The sequence below is a fragment of the Podarcis muralis genome, chromosome 11, assembly GCF_964188315.1.
Source record: "Podarcis muralis chromosome 11, rPodMur119.hap1.1, whole genome shotgun sequence".
Lineage (NCBI taxonomy): Eukaryota > Metazoa > Chordata > Lepidosauria > Squamata > Lacertidae > Podarcis > Podarcis muralis.
In genome coordinates, this window is record NC_135665.1 from 43177463 (window position 1) to 43199508 (window position 22046).

General features: G+C 45.1%; 1 protein-coding gene across 2 annotated transcripts in view; it reads right to left on the reverse strand.

Moving 5' to 3' along the window:
* Positions 1-19722, reverse strand: part of RAB3C (RAB3C, member RAS oncogene family) — a 112154-nt gene extending 92432 nt beyond the window's left edge. The window contains exons 1-2 of one of the 2 annotated variants that reach the window (XM_028748376.2): positions 19499-19722; positions 9942-10169 (exon numbers count right to left, since the gene is read on the reverse strand). In XM_028748376.2, coding sequence (XP_028604209.1) covers positions 9942-10169; positions 19499-19516 — 246 coding nt within the window. In that variant the 5' untranslated portion in view covers positions 19517-19722. Of the gene's footprint in view, positions 1-9941; positions 10170-18594; positions 18953-19498 lie in introns of those variants that run through there. The other variant, XM_028748375.2, reaches the window with a different exon arrangement.
* Positions 19723-22046: the final 2324 nt, after the last annotated feature.

Here is a 22046-nt window from a genome sequence, read left to right on the forward strand (position 1 = left end):
ATTTATGGTTGTGTACAGGAGCCGGGCAGTCATCCCCACTGCTTCTTCCCAGCTGACAAGAAGAACTTACTCCCACATAAGCGAGTGTAGCAATGCAGCTTGAATCGTCCTTCGCAAGAGACTTGACAGAATCATAGAGTTGGCGACAGCAGCGCGGATACTTTTGGCCCAGAGATGGAAAGAAGATAAAGTCCCAACCAGAGAAGAGTGGTTGACAAAGATGGACTACGGTGAAATAGCGAAAATGACCGGGAAGATTAGAAACCAAGAAGATAGAAACTTTAATGGGGAACACTTGGAGAACACTGCAAACAACTGAATACTTTGGCAGGAATGTAGAAACACTTGTAATGTAACAGGAACTATGGTTAAAAAAAAGGGAATTTTAAGAAAGAATGGAGAATATTATAAGATGCAGGTGAAAACAGATTAATAACAGAAGCCATGGAGGGGTGGATTCAGGGAATCCTATATGTGTAAGGTTATGACTACGAATCGAATACAAATGTAAATTGTAAAGTTGGAAAAAAGTATAGAGGTGGAAGGGACACCATGAATCATCTAGTCCAATGCACTGCAGGAATATGCATCAACGCAGGGATCAAACCCATGACACTGGCATTGTCAACACCACACTCTAACCAACTGAGCTAACCAGCAAGGCTGACTTGCTCTTCTCCTACTGCACAGTTTCTACAACATGAAATTGCTACAATGTGAAATCTGGCCCAGAACCAGCGGTCAGCCAGGCCAGGCACTGGTCAGGGGCCTCTGGGACTTAGAACGGCTCCTCACTAGCCTGACCCAGCCGTGCTGCCACTCTACATTCATCCCCCTGCTAAACACCCCAGTGGCATCATGGCAATGGGTGGGTGTCGATGACAGGGGCGTAGGAAGGGGGGGTGGAGGCGGACTGCCCCGGGTGCCCTCACTGAAGGGGGTGACATTCAGCATGCTGTCTGCCCATGACTCCCAAGCCTACCCAAGCTGTCAGGGTAAGGGGGGAGCTGCGCCGCTTTGCTGGTGGCATCCCCCTCTTCCTCTTTTGTTTTGACAGCTTGGGGAGGCTTGGAAGTTGTGGGTGGGTGGCGCGCCGAATGTCCGCCATGGGCAGCTTGCTCCACCCCTGGTGGCAGGGCGTGCGGACCACTCTGGGCACCCGAGCGGCTATCCCACGCCCGGAGGGCACCCTCTGGGCCATGCCCCCCTTGAGAGAGCACCCACCCTGGGCAGCACGGGCATATGTTCCACTGCTGGCCATTGATGCTTTGAATGGGCCCTAAAGCTCTCTTATATTGCTCTACAGAAATCTACAGATTCCACAGATCTGTAGTATTGAGGTAAACTAAGATGCTGGGAGCCAAGGCTCAGGGCTAGATTAACCATTAAGCAAAATAAGCAAATGCTTAGGGTATCAAGGGAAGGGGGGCACCACAGAAATTTCCCATTGCTGGATTTTTAACATTAATGGTCGCAAACTGCTCAAGCTGAGCATTCATTTTCTCAGTTGAAGTATATTAAAAATCCCAAGACAAAAACTATGCAACAAAGCAGGCTGGATGGCCTTATCTCTACTAAGTGTAGAGGCAGATGTGTCATGAAAGATTAGTTTCAAGGATCTGATCAAAGACTCTGCAATTAGAAAAAAGCAGGGGAACTTTTTTCAAGTACAAATAAAGTGAAAGTTTACAAAAATAAGCGCTCTTTCCCATCTTACCGTAGTTTTCGTTTCATTTCAAAAAATATAATTTTAACTTACGGTTTATTATTGTTTATATATTGAAGTACGGGACGCAGGTGGCGCTGTGGGTTAAACCTCAGAGCCTAGGACTTGCCGATTGGAAGGTCAGCAGTTTGAATCCCCGGGATGGGATGAGCTCCCATTGGTCGGTCCCTGCTCCTGCCAACCTAGCAGTTCGAAAGCACGTCAAAGTGCAAGTAGATAAATAGGTACCGCTCTGGCGGGAAGGTAAACAGCATTTCCGTGCGCTGCTCTGGTTCGCCAGAAGCGGCTTAGTCATGCTGGCCACAAGCTGTACGCCAGCTCCCTCGGCCAATAAAGCGAGATGAGTGCCGCAACCCCAGAGTCGGCCACGACTGGACCTAATGGTCAGGGGTCCCTTTACCTTTACCTAAATATTGAAGTAGATATATATGGGGGCACCAAAATCGTTTAAGTGCTTGGGGCCTCTAAAGGTCTTAATCCAGCCCTGCCGAGTCTGACTTTTATACAGAAGTGGCACTACCTCACCTGGTTGGCCGGTAATGATGGTGGTGAGAGGGCGTTGCCTTTTACCCATGCTGTGTGGTTGCATGCAGGGGATGGGTGTTGGGTGGGCATCAGTGCCACTGTACCAGGAACCCCCTGAAGTCCAGCACCAGCCATGCATTAGATGCACCCAGTTCTGCTGCTGCTGCTTTTGTGGTGACTCTCTCCAGGACTGATAAGAATGTGATAAAAGACCCAAGAAAATTTGTTCCAAGAATATCCTGTAGATACTGAATTTGTGTCGAGTCATTTGGCCCTCTATGAAGACTTGTGGGGGGAAATGGCAATTGGACGACGCCTCGGATAATTAACAAGAGAAAAACAACAGCAGGTACTGCACAAGGTACTTTGAAAATTAACACAAATTGGACAGAAAGGAAACCAGAGAAGACCAGGAAAGAGAATTCGCCACAGGGGAAATTAACTACCAGACCCTTTTCTCTTAAGCTGCAGTTATGAAATTTCTTTTTGGGTTTGTGCTTTCCTTATGGAGAAAAAGAGAGAGAGGAAAAACAGGAAGTTACTGTCAGTTCTTTTTTCCACTTTCATTCCCCTAGTAATTGATTCAGGGTACCTATCTAGCAGGTAAGATTTAGGTAGATCCAATGCTTCATGACCAGGTGAGGGGATAAGGAACACCTTAATGAAGAACCCAAAGAGTTTAAAGGACACCCCTGCTATAGCGGTTATCTTTTTAAAAAATAATTAAAAAAACAACCCGAAATATAATTAAATTTCACTCAATATAATGTTGAAATATAATTAACTCACAACCAAACCAGTTGTGATGGTGCAGGAAATCTGCCATTGGGATCTCCTGCTGTTTTTGTTTTGCTAATTAGAAGGCCTTCTGGGTTGCTTTGAAGACCAGGAAATGGTGGGGGTTAACCCTCTCCTTCCACTCCCAAGCTACTAATTCTGCAGTATTTGTGTGGGGGAGGAAGGAAGTCAGAAACACAGTACCTATCTTTTCACCCACACACCCTGCCAATGCTAATAGCATGGGGGGGTGTTTACATTGGAGAAGAAACATGTGATGAAAGACCACCCCCTTCTCCCCACTCATCAAAGCAGACCCACAAGGCTGCCGGTTACCAAAGCAATACTGAAGGGCTATGGATGGGCAGTTCTGTCAATTCCACTTTCCCACAGCTTCTCATTTTCCCAATCATGGGTTCAGTTTCCCACTTTTCCCCGCATCATTTTTAAAAAATATAAAAGTAATCACACAAAAAATGAATTTCTCCAATCCACACATTTTATGCAGTTCTACATGAAGCAATTTCCTCTTATATAATGCATTCTTAAAATGTTGTTTTTATTAATATATGCAATATACTGCACAGCTTTAGTGCATAATGTTTGTACAGACTGCCTGGCTGGAGAACTGCATTGCATAATTTGGAGGTGTGCAAGTTTTGATTGATATTAGTGCTTTGTTTTACACTTGGGGGGGGGGGCAAGCATCACTTGTTTGCAGGTGAGACCCCAAGTGGGAAATAAAATGCCCCTTCCCCTTCTTACATTATGTATTTACTTACTACCCTTCGCCGCCACCTTTTTGCCAAAGAACTCAAGGCAGTTCAAGTTAATGGCTTGTCATCGAAGCCATAATACAAATGTGGAGGGAGAGGAATGAGTCTGAGACAACAAGAGGAAAATAAGCAAAGCCAGGTATCAACTCTGGGGGCTTCCAGATGCAGATGATTTAGCAGCACTCAAACAGTGCTGTTCTGCTTAAAGCTGGAAGTGGAAGAGCAGATCTCGTTGCTTCCAGATGACCTGTTTATTGAGCATTTTGTTTGCAGAGCGGTTTAAGATGGTGATTGCTATTTATTGAGCATTTGTTCCAAGCTGTTTAGGTAACATTTAGAGGGTGTACTCATTACACTATAGTACCCCTCCAGACAGCAATACTGCCATAACATTAGGGGAACATGGTAGAACAACTAACAAAGCAGGATGCTACATGGATAAAAAGGTAAAGAGACCCCTGACCATTAGGTCCAGTCGTGGCCGACTCTGGGGTTGAGGCGCTCATCTCGCTTTATTGGCCGAGGGAGCCAGCGTGCAGCTTCTGGGTCATGTGGCCAGCATGGCGAACCAGAGCAGCGCATGGAAACGCCGTTTACCTTCCCGCTGGAGCGGTACCTATTTATCTACTTGCACTTTGACGTGCTTTCGAACTGCTAGGTTGGCAGGAGCAGGGACCGAGCTCACCCCGTTGTGGGGATTCAAACTGCCAACCTTCCGATTAGCAAGTCCTAGGCTCTGTGGTTTAACCCACAGCACCACCCGCGTCCCTTGCTACGTGGATAGTGAAGTATAAATCCACCACCACACTATTATTGCATCAATGAAAAGTTGCATAATACACCTCCCAAAAAACCCCTCTAGTCTGGAAGAGCCCCAATGCAGCTCAGTGAGCTCAGAATGTTGATTTATTCTTGGGGCAGGGAATGGCATAGCCTGGGAAAGAATATGGCTGGCTGGCCACATGTTATTACACATGCTATAAAGAAATAATGTCTATGCTTTCCAGAGTGCAAAGATTGTCAAGTGTGACATTCATCCTGCTACACCATGCAAGGCACCTATCACCTCTCATCAGTCTCTGCCCGAACTGTCTGAAGGAATTCTTTCTTCCCTCCTCAAAAAAGTTTGGGCTTTCTTAACCAAATCAAAAGCTGAGGAATCCTCTGCCAAAGGATGTTGAGAAAGGACTCCAGTGGCAACTGGCCTTTATCTGCTGCTAGTCTCCTCCTGTTTTTTAAATAAATAATTTTGTATTGGTGCTTTATTTTCCATTTCTCTCTATTATAAGGCATGCAAAGAGCCATGCTGATATTTAAATGTCATTACTGGCTTAAATAGGAATGCTCAATTATCAAAGCTGAGAGTCTCCGCAGAGTTATTTCAAAGCAGCAAGCATAGCACTGCTTGCAAAAGAGTCTTCCATATCTTCAAATTAAGACCCAGAAACTGAGAGCTGTGTGTCAACTCAATTCCTGGGTTAACTCATTCCAAAATGGCTCACCCAAGTGATCAAAGAGAGTCCACCCCAGAGCCTTTGATCATTTCTTTAAACTCCCTCCTGAGAGGTTGATGAGTTTTATGCCAGGGATTAGAGGGGCCAATGCAAATCAAGGAGCAGAGGCAATTGTAACATGTTTTCCACTGCAATGGAAAATGAGTAAGGACGTCTGCAGGAGTTACAAAACACTGTAAACCCCAATGTATGGTGTTTTCTGGTGGAGTTGCTTAACAGTGCATTTGTACCAGGGGTGGGGGACAGGATGCAGCCAAATAACTAGACCCAAAACCCTCTGCAAGTGGACCACCTGCCAATCACCTGGTGTCATAGGTAATCAGGTTATTCAAATTGCAAACCATATTTATTTATTTATACAAACCCCGGCCATCTGGCTGGGTTTCCCCAGCCACTCTGGGCAGCTCCCAACAGAATTAAAAGCACAATAGAACATCAAACATTAAAAACTCCCCTAAACAGGGCTGCATGCTAAGTGCACTTCCAGTTCATCCTTTCACAGAGAGCTGTCCCACACCAATACAGACCATTGATCCATCTACTTCAGTACTGCCTGCACTGACTAGCTGTCAGGGATTGGGCAGAGGAGGAATGGTGGAGACCGCCTCCCCATCCTGACCCTTCCAGGGAGAAGGAAGAGGAAGACAGTATAGATTTACAACAGGGGGTTGAGGGAGGTAGCAGCTCAGAGGCAGATGAGGGGGAAAGCTGGGAAATCATGGGAGAGCCAGAACACCCAGCTGACAAGCATTCCAGACCCTCCATCTCCTGGTACCCAGCAAGCCTTAAAAGTAGGAGAGCAAAGAGCTCAAAGACAGAGGGCACGTAGCAGCACCCGTAGAGGAGATGATGAGACTGACGAATGAGGAAGTGGGAGAGACAGGGAGTGGAGATTCACTCAGGGCAACACCATTATCCAAGAGGCTGGGTTCTATAGCCTCGCTCTGTAAAGATTGAAATAAAAAAAGGACAGTAAGAAACTGTTCCTTGTTTTTATACTTTCCAGGGCAACCAGCCGCTGACAGCATCCTGACCCTAGCAGCAGCTCTCCAGAATTCGAGACAGGGAACTTTCCCATGCCTACCTGGCTAGGGTTGAATCTGGAACCTTCTGCATGCACAACTGATGCTCCATGCCTGAGCTACCACCCTTTCCTCCTTTGCAGCCCTGGTTTGAATTCAAGCCGCAGCTGCAAAGGAACACCCTCTCATTACATTCCCAACCCTTCATTTCCAGCTTGAATACAGCGCTTTCAAAACTGGGTGCATTTTCCTGTCACCATGCAGAGTGAGGGAAAAGGTGTCTATTTCCAAATCTCCCCCCACCAGCTGTGCGTCAAGGTAAATAAGTACCTTAGGTCAACTCAGTTATTTGGCACCTGGAGCAGAAAAACAACACCAGAACCTCTCCTCCTTGCTGGCGGTAAAAACACAAGAATATATATATTTAATAATCTAACAGTTTGCTGCCCTTTCATGGCATACAGAATCCTTGAGATGGTCACCTCACTAAATAGCTGGTAGGCCTTGCCCTTCAGAGCTAGGAGAGCTAAGAGATGAAATTTCACTGTGAATGTACCATCATTTCTGATAAAGAAGATAACAGGGAAGCCTCTGCTCAGGTAGAACTCTTGGATGTGTCCCTAGGCTAGGTCTTAAGAGTGTAACAACTGATGTATTGGATCACATCTGCAGTACTTCTGACCAGGGCCAAACTCAGACATTTTGCTGCCTGAGGCAAAGGACAAACTGATGCATCTTTTCCATCCAACAGCCAAATGCTAATAAGAATTGCAGTTGAATTTACACCAGCAATGGCGGCAGGCTAGTTTAGGGAGCCCAGGAATTCACAGGTCTCCCAACAGACAGGAAAGGAAAGGGATGTTAAGTGGAACTGCTTGGTAGGTAAACTGCTGCTGTCCCTTCAGCTTCTGCTGCCAGAGGTGGTTGCCTGCTCAATGGTAGGGCTGGCCCTGAGTCCACCAGATATGCCAGCCAGAAGCTCACAACCAGAAAATCAGGGAGAGAGTCTTCCCCGTTGGTTTGCTCCTAGCATCTGGCAGTCCAGGCCATGCTTGTCTCTAAGTTGGCCACTTACGCATCGCCACAAAAGGGGAAATGAATGCATTGTCAAAACAGAGGCTATGGGTTTGCATAAAAGCTGCAGATTTAGAAATAATGACTGTAATTTAAACAGAAAAGCAACACATCTCACCATAGCAGGGAAAATTATGTCCAGCTGAGCTGTGTGCCAGCTACAGCTTGCTGCTCAGGTGCTGCTGATGGGCAATGCTAAAAATCCTTGCTCTCCCCTTCCTATGCTTCTTTATCTTTACACTGAACTAGATAGTCCTCCCAACAGAGGACACCTTCCAACAGAGGATGCCTGATAGCCTTTCAAAGAGCCTGAATAGTAGAACGGATGGCCACCAAAGCTATCTCTGTTCCAACTTCACCTTTTCCCACAAATACAGTGGAACCTCGGTTGTCAAACCTAATCCATTCCGGAAGACTCTTTGACTTCCGAAACATTTGACAACTGAGGTGGAATGGGCTGTCAGCAATTTCAATCGACAAAATAGAGAAACGCGCCTCAGAAGCCGTTTGATTTCCGAGGCACATTCAAAAACGGAAGCATTCATTTCTGTGTTTTCGGCGTTCGGGTTCTGAATCGTTCAGCTTCCAAGACACTTGAAAAGAGAGGTTCCATTGTACATCCTAAAGCATCTCTACACCCCCTGTATGCTTGCAATTATTTAAACCTAGGAACACAGAAGAACAGGGAAAGCTGCCTTCCTCTAAGTTGGACCACTGGTGCAACCATCTCAGGACACACTCTGGCAGTGGTTCTCTGAGGTGCAAGGCAGGGGTCTCTCATAGCCCTATCTGGAGATACCAGGGATTGAACCTGGGACCTTTGGGATACACAGCATATGCTCTCTCACTGTATTATGGCCCTTCTCCTATACAGCTGTGATGAATGAATGAATGAATGAATGAATGAATGAATGAAAAGAAGGTATGTCCCTCCTTATCACATGATCACATCCAACAATTCTGCAAATCTTAATTTCAGCAGTAACTTGTACAAAGAGTGGGGAACGGGAACATATACTGTACTTTGAATAAACACACTTGCGTGGTATGCCAAGGAAATTACAGACCCTGAATTGTATCCAGTGCTACTCAGAGTAAACCCACCAAAAGGAATGAAGTTGTTAGTCATGTCCATTTATTTCAGTGGATCTACTCTGGGTAGGACAAAACATTGGATACAGTCCCCTTTCACTTACTAGTCCACACTTAGAACACAATTGCAAAATCATCATCGTCATCAAACATCCAAAACAGTTGGATGAAAGCAATACAATGGAAGGATACTATGATCTTGCAGACATGGGGCCTACCCACATAATAATGCAGCTGTCACTGCAAGTTATGCAATGAGGGCAACACGTTCAATTGATTTAAAATCAATTCACAGAGCAACTTTCCCAAGATTCATATCTTATTTCATTAGCAGCCCTGGGGGTACTGCAGTCATATCATTTTACTTTAGCCTTAAGTGCAGCACAAAGTACGGAATGCAAAAACACTAAATCAAATGCAGCAGTCAGAAGGGAAATTCATTTTGCAATGTCAAGACTTCTTGGGGAGACAGTCATGAAAGCATTCACCAAGCCTTGTCCCCAAAGACGGTGAGGTTTAGCATGTATAGGAGGACACTGGGGATCAGTTGACCTTCACTCACCACTAGTGCAAAGTTGACCCTCACTAGTTGTGCAAAGATTCATCTGTGAAAAGTCTCTTACCTCCCTCCCTCCCCCTCACTTGCTCCCAATGGCCATTGTTAGGAAGCTTTTCTGGTGGCTTGCATGTTTCCCTTGGGAAGAGTGGTTTACTACTGGTGCCTTACCTTGCAGGTGCACAAAATTGCATAACAGCACTTTGGTGGGTGCAGAGAATAAGCCCTCCCTTTTCCTGGGTCTGGGGCCTTTTGAGGGCCACTCCTCCCATTAGATGAGGTGAGGCAGTCAATTTTAGGGAGCCGTTAGAACGTAAGAAACACCCTGCTGGATCAGATCAAAGTTCTACCTAGTCCAGCCTCCGGTTTCCCACAGTGGCCAGGGGCCCACACAGATGATAAAGTTAGTTTGGCTTTGCTTGGCTTAATGCTGTCTTTTTGTCCTCTTGTCACCCATCTGAATCCCTGGCTGCTGTACCAAAATGTTTGGCAGCTTCTGCCTGAAGAGCTAGGCAGCTCAGCTGGAGAAGGAAATGTGCAGGTAAAGGAACCTGTTGCCAGCAGCTGGGGGAGGAGAGAGAGAGAGAGAAAGAGAAAGAGAAAGAGAGAGAGAGAGAGAGAGAGAAAGAAAGGAAGGAAGGAAGGAAGGAAGGAAGAAAGAAAGAAAGAAAGAAAGAAAGAAAGAAAGAAAGAAAGAAGAGCAGCAGGAGAAGGGCATGGCAGCACACTACAATTAAGCCAAGGTACCCACTTCAGATTTAACAATAAACCACAAACCAATCTTTTTAAGAGTGCAAATATAGAGACCTGTCTATGATGGTCATTACACAAGCTTCTAAAGAAGAAAAAGATTTGTGCTCCTCTCCCCATTTTTCTTACCCAAATCTGCAGCTTAATTCTTTTTTCATTTTTGAAAACCGTCTTGACTTTGAAATCGATCCCAACGGTGCTGACAAAAGCCGAGGTAAAAGAATCGTCGGCATAACGGAACAAAAAAGAGGTTTTCCCAACGCTGCTGTTTCCAATGATGAGCAGTTTGAACATGTAATCAAAGTTCTGGTCTGATGTGTCCTTCTGGCCAAACCTGGCATCTTGCGTAGAGGCCATCTGTAATAATTTTCAGAAAGATGGTGTGGGGGAAGGGGAAGAAAGAGGGTTATTTTTTTTGTGATTTATCCTTTAGGTTCACATCATGTAAGTCCAAAGTGCTTGCATTTAATTGAGCTCCTCAGTGTTGCATACCATAATATTAGAGGACAAATTTAATGAGGTCCTAAACTATTCCCCAACCCTCCTGGTAATCCAGCCATAAACTTAAGTGCTGACCAGTGCTGAAAATGTCTCCAAAAGAGCACCATCACGACTCACTTAGCACAGTATGAAACTAGCTCCCCATTCGCAGAAATGTTAAAGAACCTTCCTCAAGTGGCAGCACTGCAGTCAAAATTAATAGCTGTGGAAAGTGGTACAGGCCCTTGTAATTCAAGTCAGGGGAGGATGAAATGGAAAAGCACTTCAGGGGTTAAAATAAATAGGTAGGGTGGAAGGTAGGAAGCAAAATGGTTTTTTCTCATTAGCTTTGTGTTGCAAAACTAATCCAGTTTCAAGTCTATGGCCTTGCTGACAAACAGCGCTGCTTTTTAATAACACAGTGTTCTACAACATTTGTATCCTGTCCTTCCTCCAAGGATCCTGGGGACAGCTTACAATGGTTTTCCTCCATGACCACCGTGAAGTACCGGTAGGTTAGTCTGAGGGGGTTGTGAGTGGCTGAAGCTCACCTAGTGGACTTTGTGGGTGAAAGAGGATTTGAATCCAATATTTCCCCAGTCCTAGTCCAACATTCTGATGATTAGAAAGTTAGAATACTACCTTCCAACCACTACACAATAATGCAATTCTTTCAAATAATTTGCTGGTATCCTGTTTATTACCAAATCGTTTCTCTGCAGCTCTATGTAGAACGAACATTGCGAAGGCTCAGGCTGCATGGTGGCTACAGTCCTGAGCACAATTACTTTGGGGGGGCGAGTCCCATTGAACTCACTGAAGCTGACTTTCAAGCAGATGTGTATAAGGTCAGGCTGCCAGAAAAATTCTTGACCTGGTCTCATGCTGTTCGGTATCTTCTTGTCTCATCCTCTGGAGCCAGTATAATGGCTAGAGTGATGGAATCGGACAGGGGATACTTTTCTAATTTAAAACTAATTATTTCAATCAAATAATAATAATAGCAATAACAATAGCAATAATTAATAATAATAATAATAATAATAATAATAATTTATTTATACCCGCCCATCTGGCTGAGTTTCCCCAGCCACTCTGGGCGGCTCCCAATCAAATGTTAAAAACAGTACAGCATTAGATATTAGTTCTAATGTTGTCAGCAGGAAATTAAACTTGGTTCTATGGACCGGACCCAGACTAAGTTAGTTGCACTTAGGCTGCCGTCCTAACCCCACTTACCCAGGGCTTAAGTTACATCAAGATTTAACTTGTTCCATCTATTTCAATGGAAACAATCAAGGCTGAGAATGTATTTCATCACAGCACACACTGTCTTTTCTTGCAATACACTAAAATACAAATTATACAGGCTACGCTAGAACAGGTACCAAGCGGTATGGAGGGCACTTGCGGAGATGTTTTTTCAAGTGTTCTCTCCAGCCTTTCAATTCTGCTTGAATGCATAATGGGTCTTATCCTCCTTTTAAAAGTACAGCTTGTCTGATAATATTTCATACTGAGGGTGGGGAGTTTGGATCACTGGCTGGTGTTACGAGACAAATGAATTGAAGAGCACTTCAAAGAATGGAGTTGCAGTGTATGTGTGTGTATAAAAAAAATATTCATGACAGTCTCTGATTCAGGAATTCCTGCTGCTATCACTACACGGAAGCAGACTCCCACTCATCTCTTTGATTAAACATAACCACTCCCATCTGAAGGCTTGCTATGCTTCCTTTTACTTTTCCTCAATTATGAAGAGCCTGCTGTGTTCAGAGGCATCATAAAGGCATCCCAGTCCCGTCACTTGGCAGTAACTGCCAATTTCATTTCCTTGTGCTATTCTTCTCACTAAGGTCCTCCGCACATTATGGTCAGATGGAGAGGCAGAACTGAGTAGCCCCAATGAGTGGTTGAGATGGTGGAAGGTGTGGTTTTAAAGGACAGCACAAAATTAGAGGGTGGAATGTAGAGAATGAGCGGAATGTGGTTATCTCTGAGTGTAAATTCTATAAGGAGGACTGGGAGGGAAGTACTAGATGCAGTATTACTCAGCAAGTGAATGAGAACATAGAGCCAAACAAGCCTGTAATGCCAAATGAGACAGGCAGACTCCTCCACAGAATCATTCTGGGCTTCAAAAGTAATTTAGTGCTGGGGACATACTATTCCCAGCTCTCCTGAACAAAATGCCCAGGGTGATCTTGAGGTCGAGAATGAAAAAAAAAATAGCAGCATCCAAAGGAGAGCATCTTGTGGCAAATGGTAGCTTCAATTACCCTCACATTGACTGGGTAAATATTCTGGTCACTACAAAAGGGTGACATTTCTAGATACCCTAAAATGACTGTGCCCAAGAACAGTTGGTCATGGAACCAATCAAAGGGGAGATGGACTTGAGCTCAATTCTAAGAAGGCACCCCAATTGTGTGTGAGATGTACATGTGAACCAAATAATGTCCAGTTCTGGGCACCACAGTTTAAGAAGGGTATTGACAAGTTGGAGTGTGTGCAGAGGAGGGTGACCATGATGATCAAGAGTCAGAACACCAAGCTTTATGAGGGAGTTGGGTATGTTTAGTCTGGATAAGAGGAGACTGAGAGAAGATATGATAGCCATCTTCAAATATCTGGAAGATGGAGCAACCAACAGATTCAAGTTAAAAGAAGGGAGATGCCGACTGAACATATATAAATTTCTGGCAGTAAGAGCTGTTTGACAGTGGAATGACTACCTTGGAAGGTGATGGAATCCCCTTCACTGGAGGTTTTAAAACAGAGACTGGATGGCCATCTGTCAGAGATTTTTTAGCTTGGATTCCCACATTGCAGGGAGTTGGACTGGTTGACACTTGGGGTCCCTTCCAAGTCTACAATTCCATGATTCTATGGCAAAAAAGTCAGAGCATTCTGAATTATGCTGAACACTGGACATATTGATTTTCCTTGCTCCGTAAAAGGAATGACCAAGAGCCTGCTTTAAGCCGCTAATTTTTCCTTTGAAGCCCCACTCCTACCTGCCCATCACACCTGGCATCATGTTTGGTGTAAAGTGTGGGGTGGGGGGTGTGACTTCCTCAAAACAGCCTGGTGTGCCAAGTTTGAGTTGTTTCCGTCCCTGATACTGAAGAACAAGACTTTGCTGAAGAGGAATCATAGCTGCAAAGGTAAGTCATAGCTAATAACCTTTTAAGAGTCCTTTAACAATGTCATTAAGTATGTGGATAAGCTGATCAAGTAAATATTGTGTACTTAGATTTTCAGAAAGCTTTTGAAAAAGTCTGCCACCAAAGACTCATAAGCTTAGCAGTCATGAGATAAGAAAACAAGGTCAGCAACCTGGTAAAGAATAGGAAGCATAGTAGGAAGAAATGGATAGTTCTAGCAATGCCAGGATGAATTGAATTGAATTTTTTATTATTACAGTCACAGACCAGTTCCAGCTCACTTACAATATCAGGAAAATCATAAAACACAACAGGAATACATTGGGGATGTATTAAAGGGGTTTGCCAAAGATCTGCATTGGGACAAGCACTTTTTAACTTGTTTTCAAATGGCCTAGAGCTAGAAGTGAACAGTGTGGTGGCCAAGTTTGCTGATGATACCAAATTGTTCAGGGTGATTAAAACAAAAAGCTCCAGAAAGAACTCTCCCAGCCTGGCGAATGGGCGTTAAAATGGAAAATATGATTCAATGTCAGCAAGTTGAAAGGGATGCACTTTGGGGGTGATGAATCCTAATCACATTTGCACTAATCAGGTCTGAATTGGTAGTGACTGACCGGGAAAGCCATCTTGGGATCACGGTGGATAGCTGGATGGAAATGTTGACTCAGTCTTTTGGATGCCACAAATAAGAAAGAGTATATGCTCTGTATCGCACCATTAGTGATGGCTCTGTTGGATTCAGTTTTTCCCCCTCCATGCAGGGTCCATGTCAGATGTTTCATCTCCAAACAAAGAAGCCCCAACTACCCTCTAGGTAAACTTGGTTATGTGAGAGCAGTTAAGATGAGGGAATCTTTTCTGATTCCAGGGATTCTTTTATGACATCACAGATGGTTTTTTCTACCAACTACCATCACTTGGATGCCAGCCACCATATTTCAGCTCCCAGTAAATGAGCAATCTATTTCTGAATGATGACTCGCCCTGCCCCTTTTCTGGGTGTGGGATGGACACAAGGGGGTGGGTTAGAAATCCTAAGCTCAATTTACCATTGATGGCCTTCATGTGCAAATGGACTGTCAAACATCAAACACGACAGAAGGAGCTGCTCTGTCCGACAGACAATGGTTTCCATGAAGGAAACTCACATGTTCATCTGAAAGTTGTTAAGCCCAGTAAACACATGTATATGTTAATAGGCCTGCCATCAACCAATGAAGAAATGTCCTGGGAAAATAAGATCATAGTCTCACTTTTCATTTAAAGCACAATGATATCACTTTCTCAGTTATGGCTTCTCCCAAAGCATCCTGGGAACTGTAGTTTAAGGGTACTGAGAGTTGTTAGGAGATTCCCCTTGCAGAGCTACAATTCCCTGAGTTCCCTGAAAAGAAATATTGGCTGTTCAACCACTCTGAGAACTGCAACTCAGTGAGAAGAGGGATCTTCTAACAGCTCTCAGCATCCTGGGTTCCCAGGATTCTTTGGGAGAAACCATGACTGTTAAAGTGGTATAACAGTGTATTAAATGTATGGGGTGGTTGTGACCTAAGACAGATTGTTTTCTATCTCTAGGATTCCCAGGTGCTTTGAACAGCCCATGTCATGTCCTACCTATGGTGACACATTGCCGAGACAAGCGAAAGGGCTTTCTCAGTGGCCACACCTAAATTGTGGCATACTTGCCCCATGAAGCTGAAGTAGTTTGTTGCCTTCTGCCAAATAGCAAATAGGCTTTTTATTATTAATCTGGCAGGCATTTGCCTTGCTGTGCAGAATACTGTGTTCATCTGTTATGCCTCCCTTTATGTTTGACGTGGTTGTTTTATTGCAAATTTAATTGTCGCAAGCCACCCTGAGTGATGTGTGTGCAATCAAAGGTGGGGTAAAATTCCTTCTGCTGAGGAAAAGAAAGGAAATGTTGCTTCCAGAGAAAACGAGGGCAGGCAAAGGATCAGTTCAGTCTGAGTCAGCTAATAAGGCCAGAAGTGCAGGAATCTGAAACGATGGGAAATAGAACCCAGCCAATCTTTGGGATTTGGGCACTTCCTGACATTGGCTTTCCCCATCTGACTGCACTGCTTTGGCAGGTGTGTAACACTAACTGTGTGGTTGCTGTTCGTGGGGAATGTGATGTGTGGAACTACCTCAAATCCAGTAGCATGTACATTGGTTGTGAAATCCACTGTAGTGTAGTGGTTAGAGTGTGAGGCTAGGAACTGGAAGGCCTGGGTTCAAATCCCCACTGAGCCACAAAGCTTACTGGGTGACCTTGGGCCAGTCACTCACTCTCAGTCTCTTACACCACAGGATTCTTGAGAGGATAAAATGCAGGAGAGGAAAGATGCCACTCTGAGCTTCTTGGAGGAAAGGTGGGGAATAACTGATATATACAGGTATTTTCAATTTAATTCCACAAGCCATATACATCTATGGAACAGAGAATTAATTGTCTCTGTAACAAAAAGCATTTTTGGGGGGATGGGATAGTAGGCAACTAAGATTGCAGTCTTATACTCACTTACCTGGAAATAAGCCCCAGTGAAATAAATTGTGCTTATATCTGAGTAGACACGCATAGGATTCCACAGTCAAAGCTTCTTTTCGCTAACAAATTAAAATGAGTCTAAGGAGATAACTAGTTTAACTAACCCTACAGCCTCTTCTGCAAAGACTGCAACACTCAGTCAGAAAAGAAAATCCATCAGAAACTTCCAAACCACCAGAGAACAAAAGACTGGAACCTGGAATTGCTCAAAGGTTTATTCAGAATTATTCTAGACATATTCAGCAGGAGGGAGGGGGAGGAGGAAGCATTTTTATTTGTGGACTTTAAATGCTAATCTGAAGTACTCTGCTTGATTGCATTTTCATATCTCAGAGAATCCTTGACGCTCTGTAATTATAATTATGGAGGAGACATGGGAAAAAATACATTATTAGTCCACCTCAATGCTGCCGCCCCTCACAGCTTTGTTTTTGACAGCTTTGCTGCTACCTTTACATATATATAATTAGCTCTTTTGCTGTTTAGGGAAGGGGGGGGCAGATCTTTCCATCTTGAAATGTCAGATTAAGATTATAACATCCATACAGAATATCCAAACAGAATAGATGCTAAGGCAATGCAAAATTAAATATTTCAGCCCAATTTTCTTTATCTGTACTACCTTACAACCACAGTTCTGTTTATACAAACCTACACAGCCCAATCTTATACTTCTTTTACTCAGAAGTAAGTTCAGTTGAGTTCAATATGACCTACATTCAAGTAACAGTGTATGGTTGCAGTCCTGCTGCCCTATCCTATGCCTGGTTCCCAAAATAAGTCCAACTGAGTTCATTGACTCTTATTCCTAAGTAAGTTTTCTCAACAGACAAAACCTGCATAACTAACCCTACAGCAAACTCACCTTTAATTCTGATTAAAAACATCTTTATTCTTTCAACAAATAAGCAAGGTTTCTAGTTTTGTCAGGACACTGGATGAAATGTTTAAAATACAATGATATAGCAGAGATAATGGGATGTCAGCATGTAGCATAATATGAGCTAGTGATTCGGACGAGATGGTTATTCACCTTTCATAATCAAGCACGCCCAACCATTTACAGAGGTGCTGTATAAGGGAACACTGAGATTTTGATTTTGATTTTTTTTTAAAGATTTCACTTTATTTTGCAATTGGAAAGAATAAATGTTAAAACCTGCATTACAGAAGGGGAAAACACACTTGCTAAATCAATATATTGCAAAAACCCAACAGCTCAGAATGAAAGTGTAAAGATTTGATGGCCAAATTTCTAATACCAAGATGATGGATGTTTATCAGTGTGAGTATTGTAGAGTTGCCATTCAAATGACAGTTGTAATAATGGTCATTTAGTATAACACAACAAATGGGAGTAAATTATTGTGACTCAATAAAAAATGCATACCTTTGTACATTACAAACACCTGAACTTTATTTTGTTTCTTCAGTCTGGATAGTAAGAGCTTCCACATAAAAGCATTTTCAAGAGTGATACTCTCAGTTTCTTCTGAGCTACATATCATTCTTTGTTCCAGAATGACAATATTCCCATAACTACTATTTTCCCCTTCTTAGACTCATTACATATTAACTTATGGTTATTACAACTATTTTCTTACCTTGATGTGCCTATGGTCAGAGACTCATTGCTTTCAAAACTTACACTATGCAAAAGAATTTAGGGATCACAGGTTTACATGATCCCTCAGGCAAAATATATATCACATCATCAAAAGCAACTTAACAGAAGATCTAACATTAAGGCTTCAATTGGATACCTAACTTCTGTGTAAACCTGCACAGGACCGCACTGTTAGCTAGCAGGAAGAACAAACCTGTGTATCTTTACTCATGAGTAAGTCCTGCTATGCTCAGTGTGTGGGGAGAGTAAGGATTACTCCCTAGTAAATGTGTTTAGGATTGCATTCCTAATGCTGGAGATTTAGTGCGCTCTTAAAAAAATAACCCATCATACAAAACTGCAATAACAGAAACCCTTTTTCCCCTGGTGTTATTATGCTAATATCAGGGGGGAATGGGCTTATGTTGGGCTGCTGCTGCTTCTTCTTTTCTTTTCAGGGCACACGAAACCTCCAACATTAAGGCTGTAATCCTTAACATGCTCTGTGTGCTCTGCTGTCGCCCTGGATCTTTAACACTCACCCTCTTGGAAGAGGAAATGGTGTTGTCAGGGGAAAGGCGTTTGCTAGCTGGCTTGGATTCACTCAGTAAGCGATGCTTGAGTTGACGCCTCGCCTTTCCTCCCTGCCCAGTGAAGGAACAACCAAGATCCGTGTGACCAGAGATTTATTTTTGGGTGTGTGTCTGAGAGTGTGTTAAATAACAACATATGACAATCTGTGCCTAGTGCAGCACCCCTCCCTCTTCGAAAGAAACAACAACCCATCTAAAGATGACCAGCAGCAATCGCACAACAACCGAGTGACTTTAGGAGAGGGGCGCGCGCTCTGCCTATCTCTCGTGCGCGTACCCGCCATCTCAACCCCCGTCCCTCGGTAGCCACTACCCTTTCCCTGAGCGCGCGCGCAGAGTTCGGCCAGGCTTGCTCGCGGTTCCCCTTCGGTCTGTTGTCACTCACCTGCACAGGAGCTTCGTGCCTCATGGTTCAACCGCGCGCCCTGTCCTTTCCCCTCGGCCGCTGGGGTCTCACAGGCAAGCGGGAGAAGCAGCAGCAGCAGCAAACGAAGCAGCAGCAACAGCCGTGGCCAACCCCGTCTACACGCCACGCACGCAGGCACAGAGAGACACGCGCGCCCGGCGCGTCAGCAGCAGCAGCAGCAACAACACGCTCGCCTCGCAGCCCAGCAGACAATTCAGCACCGCGGAGCTGTCCACCCGGCCTCCCCTGCCGCGCCTTGGCCCAGCGCCCCTCGCGGCGGCCGGTGGGAGCTGTAGTGCCAGCCGCCGCGCGTCCCAGGCCCGGGTCCAATGGAAAGCGGAGGGAGCCAGGACTACAAGTCCCAGGGAGCCTCGTTTCCACCGCCGCCGCCCGGAGCTCCACCCCCTCCCTCGAGGAGGCGGCTCCATGGAAACGGGGCGCGAGGGGGGGGCGGGGGCGGCTCTGCGGCCGCGAGTTTGCGCGCTGTTGGGCGAAAGTTTCTGCGCTTTCTCTAGGCGATGCTAGGAGAACCCAGAGAAGGCAAATAGGGAAGAAATGCAATTCCCACCCCACAGAGAGAGGAGAAAATGCAAAGCCCGCCTCGCCCATTTTTAAATCTTTTCCTTGTTTTAACTATACTGTTTCTCAAAGAAAAGGGAAGCGGGCAGCTTCCAAGATGTTTGCTATATATTTTTTTTTCCTGGCGTCGCGGTTGGAACTCATTTGCTAGGACGGCAGAGAGAGCGAGAGATCAGCCCGGTTGGGTGTTTTGCTTCGGACTCCATACTGGCGAGTCCTTTTCGTTAGCGGCGGCGAAGCTTGTCAGCTGCTTTCAAGGAAGTATTTGAAAAGAGGGGCGTGGAGGAGCCCACAGCGCTCTTACCTTGCCGTAGATTTCCATCGCGATCTCGCCCAGGGTACCAGCCGGAGAAAGAGACCCGTCCACACACAGAGAGCGGGAGAGGGAGAGCCTCGTGGGGGAAGCGACGGCCCCTGAGACGGTCGGGAGGCCAGGCGGAGAGCGCGCTTGCTTTGCCTTCTTCCCCCGCCCCACCGCCCGGCAGGTGGAGGAAGCGTTATTAAGCGATGCCAAACGGAGAGCTGAGTTTCCTAGCAGCGCTATTAACGCGCGCGCGCGATCCGCCTGAGCCTCCCTTTGGGCACTTTTGGAAATTTCGCATTAATTAACTCTGATCCAGAAGAACAGCAGGTGAAGGAGGCCGAGGGAGGAGTGGGGCGTCTGTGTGTGTAGCAGAAGCAACCAAGTTATATAAATTGCCTAGCAAAACAAAGCAGTGCAGCAGAGACGAGGCTGGAGAATTAATTAAGCCCGTCTCTGGCTGATCTGGTTGCAAAGCAAGCTTGGAAGTCAGTCTCGTGGGTGGGTGTTTCTGTGACCCGTTAGACAAGCGGTAGGAAGACTCAGGCATTTGTATTCCTACATTGTAGGGGGCTGGACTAGATGATCCTCGGGGAACCTTCTAACCCTGCGATTCTATTTTTCTATATTCCATGTTGAAAACATTTTTGTGGTGGATACCTATCTAGACAGGGACGCGGGTGGCACTGTGGGTTAAACCAGAGAACCTAGGACTTGCCGATCAGAAGATCAGCAGTTCGAATCCCCGCGACGGGGTGAGCTCCCGTTGCTCAGTCCCAGCTCCTGCCCACCTAGCAGTTTGAAAGCACGTCAAAGTGCAAGTAGATAAATAGGTATCGCTCTGGCAGGAAGGTAAACGGCGTTTCCGTGCGCTGCTCTGGTTCACCAGAAGTGGCTCAGTCGTGCTGCCCACATGACCCTGAAGCTGTACGCTGGCTCCCTCGGCCAATAAAGCAAGATGAGCGCCGCAACCCCAGAGTCGGCCACGACTGGACCTAATGGTCAGGGGTCCCTTTACCTTTACCTATCTAGACAGCTGGAGGGCTTATATTTCTTTATCTGGTTAACAAGAGGTATGCATTGATGGTTACTGTATCTGTAATACGAACAGATAGTGGGTATTTTTGTTGTTATTAGTATTATTTAGATATTTTTTATTTTTGTTTTATTGTCCCCATCATTTTTCTTCCACCTTCCTTTGATAAATTTAATAATGATAATGATAATAATGCACCTGTTTAGACTTGATTGACTGCAGATCCCTAGCATATGTCCTAGCGTATGTTCACTGTTTGTTGAAGGATGCTCACCTGCCACTCACTCTTTGTATGCTGAATGCGTTGGCGTAGAGATGGCATAGAGAAAAGTGTGTGAGTGAAAGATACAGGCAGGGGCACAGGTGTATATACTGGTCAACATTGGAATAGAAGAAACAAGTTCTGTGTAAAATAGGCAGCAATTCTTCTCCTATGCATGCAAGCTATGCTGCAAGATAAGAGAAACCAAAGCTGGAACAGGAATGTCACCTGGCACTAGGCCGTCTTCCTTTCCCATCATGGGTGGGTGTGCTGCATTTTTAAAAACGAGTTCTTCTTTAACGGGGCTCTGCTTTGTCATTTCTAAGGCTGGTGCTCTCAAAACTGTGATATCATGCTTTCTGATAGTTATGAGCCAGCCAAGGGGAGGGGAGAACCATATGCGTAAGAAATTCTGGAGAACCTTTACCAACCGGGTGCTAGCAGGTGATATGGACCAGTGGTGTGACAGCCGTTGCTCTGTGCCAGTCTGCTTTGGAACAGGTTGTTAGCCTTTTGGGGCGAGAGGGGGAGCTTTTAACTCTTCAAGGTCCACATGCTAGGGATGAGTGTGTGGATCTCATGTCCCCCTACTCAGCTGATCCATGCATATTGAGTTATTGTCCCTACCCTGGCTCATCAAATGATCAATCTGATGAGCAGGGAGGTGGAAACTGGCATCTCCATGCTGCTGGTCTACACGGGTTAAAGGTTTAAACCCAAATCGGACCGTTGGGGGTGGGAATCATGCAGAGCATGGAGAAAACGGAACCCAGGGTCGTGCAACAAAGCTTAGTGGTGGAAGATTGGGGAGAGATTAAAGGAAGGACTTCCTCAGACAGAACACAGTTGAACTCTGGGATTTGTTTGCACAAGACATAGCGATAGCCACCTGTTATGTACTGAGCTGAATAGGATCCAAAATGCAGCATTCTGATTGGTCCTAGAACAATAGGATCCAAAATGCAGCAGTCTGATTGGTCCTAGAACAATGCAGCAGAATGATTAGTCCGCAGGAGCCACCCAATCCAGCTCCAGGTGGAAGTGAATCCACAACCTGATTGGCCTACAGGAGAATCCCGGAATTAGCCAATCACGTGCAGCCCATTGTGTAAATAATATATACAAAGCAGATATTGTGGGGGAACTTCCATTTCCTCCTCACCACTATGAGCTGAATAAAGAGCATGAAATCCACTCCGAGTATATTTCACCATCAAAAAAGCAGCTTAGCTAAAATAATGGAGGATGAGGCT